A 12,886-nucleotide genomic window follows, 5' to 3' on the forward strand; every position below is an offset into this window, starting at 1 on the left:
GATTGTGGGAAACATTTCACAGCATGTATATATATCAAATCATCACATTGTACACCCTAAGTAGATATGATTTTTATTGGTCAATTATCCTAAATAAATCTGGGGAAAAGGATAGGATAATATTCATTCAAGAATTGTTGTATTAGAAAAAAAAAGAATGGTATTAGAGAAAAATTGGAAATCATGCAAATATCAACTCTAGGGGACAGTTCAATCAGTTACGGTCGATTCATGGAAGGAAATCCTCCACAGGTCTTAAAAACGATGTGCAGAGAACATGGTAATGACAATCCACTTGGGAAATAAGCAGATAAAAGCAAAAAGTGGACTGATAAAGCAGTGGGTAAATGATAAGTCCTTAGCAAATGGTAGGAACACTAAGTGCAGTTTTCAGGAACATGGGAGTTTCTTTAAGTTACCTTAGCTATTAAACACTTCAAAGCCTATGGCAAATGACAGGGGGAACCTGGCCAGTTCTAGAAAATGTACCATTATGTGCAGTTATTTTCCAAAATAAATTGTTTGATCTTGGATTAGGATAGGGCTTTTATGAAAGAAACACACACACGCACATCCGATGTCAGTTTCAATAATAGAAGGACTCAGAAGTCAATTCCGAGCAGGCACAGGCGTCTGGGCTCCTTTGTTCGCGAATGATTGTCCAGGTCCGAGTTGCGCCATCGAAGTTCATCCTTGGCAGGCTTAGGAGACTGTGCAGCCCCGCAGTCTTTCCTCCAGCTTTCAGCCTGTCTGCTGGAGTCCTGAGGTCTGCAGCCTATCTGCACTGTGAAGCTCTGTGAAGCTCCCAGGGAAGGAGAGGGAGGCAGGGGACTGAAATCCAGATGAGTGAAGCTAGTTCCAGCAGGTTTGGGTGGGGGGAGGACAGCCCTGAAAGTAAGGTGGGGTGAAACAGAGCAGGAGAAAAAAGTGAGATCTCAGATCATAGCTTTCAGTATGTTAGAAAATAAAAAATTGTGTAACAGTGAGAGATTTAGCTAGCACAGGCTACCATTTATCCATTTGTGAAATATTTACCATCCATTTTATTTTGTACAAACACAGCTTGGTGGTGTGATACAGGTGCACATGTGTTTGTGATTTGGGGAGAGGGTGCCATATAAAGATTAGTAAGATACAGAACTGGCCTTCAGGGATCTTACCCATAATTTCAGAACGAGGACCATATTCTGTGTATGGTAGCTCCTTCATGCAGAGAAGGAAAGATATCTAACTCAGCAGGGGCATGGTGAAAGATAATTTTATGTAAAGCACCAAAGTCTACATTTGCATGGCAATTAGTAGGCAATCAGTAAACGATGCTATTATTATTATTGTTATTACTCTTATTAGTACAAGAAGAGACAACACACAGGGTCTCTTTGCACTGCCTTCCAGCTCACATTGTTTTGAGCTAAGCAGGCATCTTTTTTTTCTTTTTCTTTTTCTTTTTTTTTTTTTGCAGGCATCTTTGTGCTTGGATATCAGTAGCTTTGCCTACCAGACCCATTTTCCGTCTATTAAAGTTCCGGGGCTACTGTACCACACACTGGGTGACTTAAATGATCAGAAATGCATTCTTTGAGAGTTCTAGAGGACAGGGTCATGCTCCCTCTGAAGGCTCTAGCAAAGAATCCTTTCTTGCTTCTTAGCTTCTGGTGGTTTCTGGCAGAATCCTTGGTGCTCCTTGGCCTAGAATGGCATCACTGCAGTTTCTGCCTCCCTCTTCACATGGCTGCCTTCCCTCTCTGCGTCTCTGTGTCTCCAGCCTAATCCAATAAGATCTCATTTTAACTTGACTATATCCATGAAGACTTCATTTACAAATAAGGTCACATTTACAGGTTTTGAGGATTAGGACTTGTTAGGGTTATACATTTTGGGTGGACATAGTTTAACCCAATATTCCTCCCTTCTGCTAAGGACCCAGCCATTCAGTCAGGCCCCCAGGTTTAGAAGGATGAACTCTGGCTCAGGCTGGAAAGGAACAGGTGACCTAAGACTGACCACTCTTTTGGCCACAACGATTGGTTTAGATGTGGGTATTTATGTCCAAACCAGGCAGTGAGAGTGAACACTGACGTTTTTATTGGTACTCTCATGGAGGAAACTTCTCTCTTGGCTAGGCTAATTTGGACAGATAAAGGCTCAGTCCTGCCTGTGGTCACATGTGGACAAAGCCTGTCTGTCATTGAATGAGGAAAGCTTGTGTAGTTTAATGTGGGCCCCTGGATCCTATTGTAACTGAACTCAGATCTTTCAACTTTTTTCAATGACGTAAGCCAATAAATTCACGTTTTTTTTTTTCTTCTTTGCTTATGGCATTGAGAGTAAGTTTTCTTTTACTTGTAAACAAAAGAGTCACAAATGATACCTTGTATCCTCTCATTTATATTTTTGTTTCTTCATGACAATACGTGTTGCATGTCTATGTGGCCATATACTAGGAAAGGTCCGTTCTCTGTTCTTGAGCATCTCATGACCTAGTGTGGAGATAGACAAAGGTTGTGGACCATATTGGTTGGCAGCATCAACAGAGAGAAGTCGGACTGCCTGGGTCCAGCTCCCATCCCACCAATTACCAGCTGGGTAACCTGGGGCAAATTATGAAGCCTCTGTGTGCTTATGCTTCCTCATCTGTAAAATAGGAACAACAATAGTCTTTATCTAATGGGATTGTTGTAAGGATTAAATGAGTTAATCTTTACAAAGTGCTTAGAACAATGCCTGACATTTCATAACAGCTATATCAGAGATTAGTTATTGTTATTAAGTGTTCTTCCTTGATTCCCATAATGGCCCTATGACGTTAGGATTATTACCTCCATTTTACAAATAAAGAAACTAAAACTAACTTCAGTCCTACAGGAATTGTGTGGAATTCAGTTCACCCAATGGGAAAGTGACAAAACTAGATCCAGAGTGCAGTGTCTTTGACACTTGGCCACATGGTCTCTTGTGGGTTGGAAACCGATTACAGACATCTCAATAGCAGCTCTGAGATCTCTTGGACATTGAACTATTCATGACAACAAAGGCCCTGATAGATAACTTGATCCTGGGAAGGGGGTCTCTGAAGTCATAAAATTTGCCCATTGTTTTACTCAGTACTTAGCATGATACCTGACTTGTAATAAGTACTTAATACATAGTTTCTGGATGAATAAATGAATGAATGAGTAAGAGCTTTCATGCATCCTTATTAAATGGAGAGCCTGGCCTGGAATTAGGGAATGCAAATTCTAGGATGGCTCTCTTGGGATTCATTCTGATAACTTTTCATCCATTTATTTTACAAAAATATACTGAACACCCACATGTGCCAGGCAGCGCATTAAATTCTGAGTGTGAATGGGTGGATAAAACTAACACATCATGCACACTCATAGAATTTACAAGCTCATAGTGAACAGGCAACATACAAGCAAATAGCAAATGCAGACCTGATTACAAATAGTGATCAGTGGTAAAGACTGAACCAACAGAATTCAGAGTTAGAAAGCAAGGGATCAGGGATGGGTTTTTAGATTGTTTGGCTATGGATGACCACTTCAGAGAGGTGACATCTTGAGCTGAGACTGAAGGCTAAGGAGGACATAGTCATGCTGAGGACAAAGAGAGAAGGGTTTCTAGAATCTAGAGGAATGAGTTTGATGTGTACTGGGAATGAAGTGGTAAGAGAGTCATGAGAAGAAATCAAGGTATGGATGTGGCTGGAAGGGTAGGGCCAGATCGTACAGAGTCTGAAGGGGGAGGGTCCAGCACACAGTAAGCCCTCAGCGAATACTTCTGGAGTGATGAAATAAATGTTGGATGGTCCAGGCTGTGGGCTGGATTTTACAGTTAATACTTGAGAAGTGAGTTGTTTTCAGTGGCTACTGCCTTCCTTAGTCATTACAATTACTTATTAGATTTGGTTTAGTCAAGAGGACATTAGAGAATGACAGTGAACACCACAAGAAAGGAAACCCAATATGTCTTCAAAACTGCAGGGTGGAGACAGATTTTCAAGCTCTTGGCACAGTCAGCAATGCCCTCCTCAACCACAGACTAACTCCATTTATAAGTTTTAAATGCCTGAGCCATGATGACTGGTACCAATGAGAAGATGGCCTTTAGGGATCCCACAAAGTCATCAGTCATTTTAATTCTAGGTGAGAGCCAAGAGCAACAAGAGCCTCTATTCTGGGTCTTCTGTCCGAGATGTTTCAGAGAGAAGTTTCTGAGCAAATGTATGTTAGGGATGCCTTTGAGTGAAACCAAGTTCCCAAAGCAGAGTTTAATCCTTGGGTCTAAGTCCGATCTATTGTCCTCATGTCTGCAAGTCATCTTGCTCAAACAAAGCACTTATCTTGTCGTTTTCTGACTCCCTGGTGCCCATGCAATAAACTGTACTTTCCTTAAAATGGTATTTCAGTCTTCCAGAATTGAGCTTCAACAGCTTCTTACTGTTTACTTTCTCAAAGTTTCTTGACTTTGCTTGATTTCAAACAGGTTCACTTCCATGGTGTCTCCTCGGCCTGGCAGGACCTTTCTCAGACTTTCATGTCTATCTCTCTGACAAATCTGTTGAGTTAAACACAAATGCCATCTCTCCTCTGAGAAGCCTTCCTTGGTTTAAGTATTTTGAATGAATCCCTCCTTCCTTGGAGGCTCTTTGTAGATTAGCATTTCATTTATAAGTTTGAAGATGTCTACCATATTATGCCTTAGGAAAGGCATGCCTTAGGTTTTTTTTCTTTCATACCTCTACTGTTAATTCCTTCTTCCTTATCCCAACCTGTCTATTAAGTTTCACAGTGTCGCTTTTACATTTATTTCTGAGATTGGGGAATCCCTGTCACCTCCTCTTATAATAACAGTATTGTGAACACTTACTAAATGCCAAACATTCTTCCAGTCAATTGACATGTAATAACTTACTTAATTCTCAAAAGAACCAGAGGATTGTTATTTGCCTCATTTTACAGAATAGAAAACTGTGCCACAGAGAGGTTAAGGGCCCAAGGTCACACAGCTATATATGCAGAATTCAAGATTCAAGCCAAGTCAATGAGGCTCCAAAGTTCATCCCCTAAAAGATTATTCAAGGCTGCTTCTCTAACATAAAGACACTGGAGTTGGGGATTGGTTCTGTGTTTATTGTTCTTGTAGCTATATGCTCGGCACCTGGCACAGTACTTAGTACAGTGTAAGAGTTGAATATATACTTGTCATCAAAGAAGGAAGCACACATTCATATATCTCTAAGTCACCTGAAAACAGAGATCATATCTATAGAAATCACTTCTATATCTTTGGTTGTCTTTATCCCCCTGCCACATCTCAGGTGTATTTTGCACATGTATGTTAGCTGGATACTTATAGGATGAAGGGGCAGAAAGAAATAGGGCACAGCAATAGGAAGGAGAGCCAAGAGGGGAACTGAAGAATGGTAAGAAAACTAGCCTTCTGAAGCAAACAGAGCTTGTAGAGAATTGGAGAGAGTGCAATTGAATAGATTTTAAAAAGGACAATGATTTTAATACCTGAAGGGATCAGTCAGGTAAATGGAAATTAGGGACATCGGCTGGAGAGGGCCATCGAGTGAGGAGGCACAAGTGCTAATTGTCAGGTCCCACTGCATGCCGCCGTGCAGGCGGGGATGCAGCCGAAGGTTGCCAGAGCTTATGATTTTTCAAGACAAGATGAAAATCTGGATTTTATTTATTTATTTATTTATTTATTTATTTATTTATTTATTTAGATTTTATTTACTTATTCATGAGAGACACAGAGAGAGGCAGAGACACAAGCAGGCTCCATGCACGGAGCCCGACATGGGACTCAATCCCGGGTCTCTAGGATTATGCCCTAGGCTGAAGGCAGCGCTAAATCGCTGAGCCACCGGGCTGCCTGAAAATCTGGATTTCATATGAACTTCTTTATTTTTGGAAACTGTTGGCAAGTATTTCAAATTAAAGGAAAAATAAACATTCTGTGGGTTAAGCCTAGTGTGACTATAGCAAGATGAGGTCCCAAGTGTAAAGGTCATGCCAACTTTAAGTCACCTCGAAAGTCTGTGTGAGGACTTTTGGAGCCTATTTAACACTCACCATACAAAATTATATGTAAACTCATGGCTCAGTCTTTGGGGGAAATAGAACTGTGACACCAGGGGTTAGGCTTGTACATTCTTCTATGGTATACAAACATTGCTTATTGAATTTCCCTATGGTTTCCCAAAGGAATTGATTTGCAGCCTTAAAATGAGCGTGTCATTTCTCTCACTTATCATCCTCAGCCCTGGGCCAGAATAAAATGAGTCATAGTTGGTCCCTCAAGAAATAGGGAAGTGACAAAACCAACCAGGTGACCTAATTGTGCAAAGCGTTAAAGACCTAACTGTGCAATTTTAGGAGTATGTTCTGGAAGATTTGGGACAGTAAGAAAAGTGGGAGTAACTTGGCAAGGCTTCAGGGAGAATGGGTAGAAATGGGGGCAGGGGACAATGAATGCCTGAAATTAAGAAGGACAAAGAATAAAATCCAGGTAATGGGACACACTTCATCCTCTTGTCTTCTCTTCCATTTAATTAGGTGTATATGGTTTGAGCACCTACTGTGGGCTTGGTACCATGCTGGCCACTGGGGTCGAAGAACAGAGATGCCGCCAATGATGAAGATGGACCTGGGCTTCCAGCAGCAAAATGCATTAGAATCTTGTCCCTATCACTTATTAGTTGTATGCCCTTGAAGAAGTTTCATAGCATCTTGAAGCACCAGGTTCCATATCTGTAAAATGGGGAGAGTGGTTGAATCAATCACATAGGTTTATGGTGAGATCAGTAAAGAATATTTGTGTAAACCACTCAGCACAGTGCCTCCCACATAGGGCAGCAGCAGTTAGCACATTTACATGTAAATTCTCCAATGGAAGAATACAGAAGATATAGTGCTGACCCAAATGGGGACATTATTTTCCATCTCTTGCTTTTATTTGCAGCAGTACCTATGCACCTCTTCTCCCTGGATTTGCTTTCTGCAGTTTCAATTACGAGCCGTCAGCTGTGAGCCAGAAGCAGATGCTCCTCCTCCTGACGAATGGTCAGCACATCATGGTAGGCCAGCACTACGTCACAATGCCTATGTCATTCGCCTACTTTCCTCTCATCATACAGAGGCTTTATCATCTCACATCATCACAAGAGGTGTGAGTACAGTACAGTAAGATATTTTGAGAGGAGACCATAGTCACATGACTTTTATTACAGTATATTGTTATAATCGTTCTATTTTATTATTATTGTTGTTCATCTCTTACTGTGCCTAATTTATGAATTAAACTTTATCAGAGATATGTACATGTAGGAAAAAACATAGCATATATATATATATGTTTGGTACTACCGGCAGTTTCAGGCATCCCCTGGGGGGTCTTAGAACGTACCCCCTCGGATGAGGGGGAACTACTGTATTCCCTTCATAGCAGACACTACAAATTTTTTTAAAGATTTTATTTATTTATTCATGAGAGACACACAGAGAGAGGCAGACATAGGAAGAAGCAGGCTCCCTGTGTGGAGCCTAATGTGGAACTCGATCCCAGGCCCCTGGGACCACGACCTGAGCCAAAAGCAGACGCTCAACCATTGAGCCACCCAGGTGCCCCAGCACACACTACCATTTGAAATTATGTTTCCAGAGTCTTTTTAGTTCTCCTATGTGGTCTCCCCTCTTACTGTCAGTGACTTGCAAGGGGCAGAAAGGCAGGGAGCCTGTCTACTATCCACCTTCGCCTCCCAATGTTCCCTAGCACCCAAGCATATATTAGGTTACCAATAAACATGACATATATATATATTTTTTAAAGATTTTATTTATTTATTTATTTATTCATGAGAGACACACAGAGAGAGGCAGAGACATAGAGGGAGAAGCAGGCTCCCTGCAGGAAGCCCGATATGGGACTCCATCCCTGATCCCGGGATCACGCCCTGGGCCAAAGGCAGACGCTTAACCGCTGAGCCACCTAGGCATCCCTGATATATTTTTTTAAGATTTTATTTATTCAAGATATATATATATATATATATATAGAGAGAGAGAGAGAGAGAGAGAGAGAGGCAGAGACACAGGCAGAGGGAGAAGCAGGCTCCATGCAGGGAGCCTGATGTGGGGCTCCATCCGGGGTCTCCAGGATCACGCCCTGGGCTGAAGGCGGTGCTAAACCGCTGAGCCAACCGGGCTGCCAAGCATGATATTTTTTGAGAACTTATATGTGTGGGTTCTAATACATCATAGTGCGTTATCTCATCTAATCCTTTACAACAGTCTTTGGATTGTTACTCTCTTTGTCTCCAGTTTAAAAATGGGGTGGCCGAATTACAGAGAGGTGGAGTCACTGACTCAAGCTCTTAGGGCAGAAAAGTGGCAGAAGCAGGGTTGGAAAGTGCTCTGGCCAGTGATATGGGCCATGCCCCTTTCTACTGTGAATGGAATATCTGTGGAATAAATGAATTAGTGAAGGAAGAATGAAACGATTCAGAGGAGAGGAGACAATTTAATTGGATAGATAAATGAGTAGGAGTTGCAAGGAAACAAGGGATAAAAGTACAAATGTGTGCATGCATGAATCAAGATTGTAACTGTAGGAAGACCAGGTACAACAAACAAGCAAGCAAGTAAATGGTGTGTATGTGTGTGATAGAGACAGAGAGCGAGAACGAGAGCGAGAGTGTAGGTCTTAAGGAGCCCTGTGTGCCAAGCTAAGGAGCACGGACGTTTTTTTACTTGGGGCAGGGAAACACTGAAGGGAAAATATGGGGCAAGAGCAGGTTTTCTTTTCGGCAGTCAACATTCCGATTATAACAAGGATGAATCACAAGTTAGAAAAGAATTGTGGATCTGAGCAGGGAGGCCAGTTTGGAGACTCTGGAAGTAGCAGAGATGAAAAACTATGTGGCCCAAGCATTATAAACTTTCAGATATTTCTGAATTTGGAGTCTTTAGGTATGAACAGGAAGCAATATTTCCAATGATAACTTGGAATGGCCTGCAAGAATTAATGAGAGTAAAATTTAACCTTATTAGAAAGGAGTTCCCTAAATGGATTTTTGAGCTTTTCCTTTTTTTTTTGGATCAATATTGGGCTGTACATGCCTGCTAGGTGTTACTTTGCTTCTTCCGAAACAGCCACGTAAACACAAACTCGGGCAGGCACTAAACTCTTGGAGCGTCTTTTAGTTTGGGAATCTAAACACAAGGAGCCGTTAGATTTTGCAGTGGCCATCATTCCAAAACATAAATCAAGCCAAATTTGTTTGAAATGCTGTCTTTAGAAGGTTGTGTGTTTTGACAAACCTTGCAGCAAATTTAGTCCAGCTTTTGGATTTGTAATGAAACCTGAAACCAAGCATGCTGGCTTGCCCTGGGGTCTTCGTGAACAAGTTCCAAGCAGCCTTAGTGTAATGCCTCCCCTAATCTCATCCTGGCAAGGGACATTACTGTGTTGGGTTGCACTGGAAGTTTGGGGTGGACTCTGCAAACATTTCATACAATCACAGAATAGGACTGATCAAGACAACAATTTGGGGGTATTTCTCCTCCTGAGTATTCTTAAGAGTGTAAATTACAGAATTAGCAATACCTTATCCCCTGTTGGCTAGTGACTTGGAGATACCCCAAGCCATGATTGGGGCAGAAAGTTAATTAATCTGCTTATTAAAAAGAAGAAATGTCTCATTTGCATGCATTTACATTCAGGTCTTGCACGCAACACCCTTTTTGGTGGTCTCTGCTTCCTTTTCGTAATACCACAGACCTAGCTAGGTATTAGCTCAATACATTTACATTTTCCGTGTCTGGGCTTTGTTTAAGGGTATATGTCTGGTTATCATTGGTTCCAGTAGAATTTGATTGTCATATAGATCATTTAATTCCCTGTAGAGACCCTTACCCCTCCCTAAGCCTTGCAGATTTACTTCCCGTTATCATATACCTCAGTTGCAAAAAGATTTATGTTCTTGACCAATCTTGTAAAATAAAGACCTTGCCTCCATCAGAGTTGGACATGTTATTTGGGGATGAGCCATTCAATTATCTGCAATTTCCTACTCAACTGAATTTTCCATGGTCATTTTTGTGGGTGTTCTCTCCTTCTTGCTTTTCCTATCTCATTCGGAGGTTGGCTTTGGGAGTAGCTTTTTGCTTGTTTGTTTTTGTTTTTGTTTCTTTCCAAGAAGGAAAAAAAAACAAAAAACAACAACAACAAAAAGCCACTGCCCCATGGATGTAACTGAGGCATTCCACCTTCCAAATGATTGTTTTTACCTGAAAATGCTTCCGTAACCTGAACCCAGGCCCCCTTTAAACCTGCCCCAGTGAAGCCTTTGGAGAAGAGGGGGAGAGGCTGGGAAGAGGGTTGATGGGGAGGGGGTGAAATGCGAGGGTGAGGAGGGGGCGAAATGCAAAGGCTGGAACAAGCCCTTAGAACAACAGCAAGTAAAACCAAAACTATAGAGGGAGATGAGCGCTTGGGAAATCTTGGCATGCGAGTGAGTCGCCGGCTCTGATACGGGGGACCAGGGTGCGGTGTTGCTGTATTTTGTAGCAATCACATTTCTGATACATTACAACCGTGTGGCTGTCAGGGGTGAGTGGCTCAGGCAGCGGTTAAACCACCTATATGCTAACAAGCTCAGCAATCAGGTTGTGAGGGGTCCTGGCTGGAGGAAAAAAATTAAAACCAAGCCTTAGACTTCTGTCAGACTGTGAGGAGAATTGTATTTTTGAACTAGTCTACAGTGTGGACAGGAAATGACCTCTCCACAAACTGCTTCTTTAAAAACAAGCAGTGGTGCCTAAAGCTATCCAGCTTCTCTCTCTCTCTCTCTCTCTCTCTCTCCCCCTCTCATTCTCTCCCTCCCTCCCTCCTTCCCTCCCTTCCTCCCTACCAACCTCCCTCCCTCCCTCCCTGAAGCTCCTGCTCTCTCCCTCTCCCTCCTCTCCCGTGCTCCCTCCCTCCTCCCTCCCTCCCTCCCGCTCTCCCTCTCCTCTCCTGCTATAGAGGGCTCCAACAGCAGTTCCCAGCCAGTGTGTTCAGCCTGCCTGCCTGCCCGCCTCTGTGTGTGTGTGTGTGTGAGTGTGTGTGTGTGTGTGTGAGCGTGTGCGTGCGTCTACTTTGTACTGTGAGGAACACAGCCCATGTGCTCTGCATGGACGTTACTGATACTCTGTTTAGCTTGATTTTCGACAAGCAGGCAAGATGTCCAGCACACCACATGACCCCTTCTATTCTTCTCCTTTCGGCCCATTTTATAGGAGACATACACCCTACATGGTACAGCCAGAGTACCGAATCTATGAGATGAACAAGAGACTGCAGTCTCGCACAGAGGTAAGTACTCCAACCTCGGGTGTGTGTGTGTGTGTGTGTGTGTGTGTGTGTTTGTATTTTTTTTTTTTTTTTTAAACTGTGCATGGGCTTTTCCTGGGTCGCTGGCTGAATTCTGCGGGAAGTGTCCCACTAGATACTACCGCGGACGTGGAAACGAGCGCCAGGATGAATCCAGTAGTTTGGACGCTGGCTTTCCAGGCGCAGCAACTCTTGGAGCTGGGGACAGTTTCTGCCGGAATCTTGAAATAGACAGCCCGGCACTTGATTCGCCTGCCGGGTCTCCAGAAATGCTGGTTCTTCCCCAACTCTGGGGCTTGCAGGCTCGGAAGTCGGTCCCGCTGGCGTTTCGTGAGATACAATTCCAAGGGATCTGGGGGATCATTTGCATCTGGCAAAAGAGATTTTTTTTTTTTTTCCCACAAATCCCCGAGGAAGTCTGCTTTGACCTGCATTTGCTTTTCAAAGTCAGCAAAATCGAGGTGGAGGGGGCAGCGGGGTAACCCCATACACTTTTCAGAACTAGCCCTGGAGGGACACATTGTTTGTGTATTTCCGTGTGAAATTCAGAAACCAGTTGCTCGGGGCAAGGGGGTTCTCCACTTTCTCTGATCGCTGATGGGAGTGTCTCCCCAGAAGCTCTACCTTCCTTCGGAGCTGGCTCTGCATTCAAGTCAGCTCGAGTTTTGCATATTTGTAATCCTGTGCCTGAGAGAGGGAGCGAGCCTCTGCCTCCCCGGCCAGCAACTCTGGGAGCTGAGAGGAGAACAGGACTTTCAGAACTTTGTAAATGCAAAACTCCAGACTGCCTCCTGCAATTTAAATATTTAATGCCAGTTGACTTTTTCTCTGTGCTAGCTGGGCTGGCAGGTCTTGCTGCCGGGCTGTCCCTTTGCCTGCAAGTGGGGGCTTTGTGCTGAAGTGTTCTGAGCAGGAGTTAGTTGTAGGTGCACCAAAGTCACTTGAGGAAGTAGAAATCGCTGGGAATCCCGTCTCCTCTGCCAGAGTGCAAATACCCAGAGGGTTGATGGCAAAGAGCTTTGGGGAAATAGCTTTGCTGGAATTTTAGATTGGAGACTGACTCTCAGCTCTGGAAGGGGGACTCAAATCAATGTTGTATGATAAAATAAAACATACTTGCCTAAATTGTCAACAGAGCCAGGAGAATTCAGGACGCTTGATGTATTTAATACAGCTAACAAGATGTGACCTGCTTTCTGATTGGCTAACTGCTGGACAAGGACTGATTTTTCTTTTTTTTTAAACTGGGTTGTCTTTAGCACTGCTATTTTCTTTATATATTCATACATCATAGAAGTTAAATATCATTGATGATACCGTTGCTCTTCTCAGAAGCCCGTAGCTTTCACAGAAGTGTGAAACCCTGTTTTGCTTAGGGCGCTGACCTGTTGGCAGTAAACGATATTCCTGTGTTTTGTCGTGTGTGTTGCAAGGTTGTATATTTCATTCAGTGTTTTTGGAACTATCTGTTGGATTCTTAAATTCTTGCATAAAC

The 12,886-nt window shown here is 43.0% G+C and overlaps 1 protein-coding gene and 1 long non-coding RNA gene across 10 annotated transcripts in view; one reads left to right on the plus strand and one right to left on the minus strand.

Moving 5' to 3' along the window:
- Nucleotides 1–621: 621 nt before the first annotated feature.
- LOC111095378 lies at nucleotides 622–7,075 on the minus strand. The gene is made up of 3 exons (XR_005356390.1): nucleotides 6,988–7,075; nucleotides 6,599–6,770; nucleotides 622–888 (listed from the first exon to the last, which is right to left on the minus strand). It is a non-coding gene; the product is annotated as an uncharacterized LOC111095378 (long non-coding RNA).
- A 3,942-nt stretch (nucleotides 7,076–11,017) lies between these two features.
- Nucleotides 11,018–12,886, plus strand: part of LDB2 (LIM domain binding 2) — a 375,134-nt gene continuing 373,265 nt past the window's right edge. For 8 of the 9 annotated variants that reach the window (XM_038533313.1, XM_038533316.1, XM_038533317.1 and 5 more), the window contains exon 1: nucleotides 11,242–11,373. In XM_038533313.1, the coding sequence (XP_038389241.1) occupies nucleotides 11,242–11,373 (132 nt within the window). Of the gene's footprint in view, nucleotides 11,374–12,886 lie in introns of all 9 variants that reach the window. The other variant, XM_038533315.1, reaches the window with a different exon arrangement.

Source organism: Canis lupus, chromosome 3 (assembly GCF_011100685.1).
Source record: "Canis lupus familiaris isolate Mischka breed German Shepherd chromosome 3, alternate assembly UU_Cfam_GSD_1.0, whole genome shotgun sequence".
Classification (NCBI taxonomy): domain Eukaryota; kingdom Metazoa; phylum Chordata; class Mammalia; order Carnivora; family Canidae; genus Canis; species Canis lupus.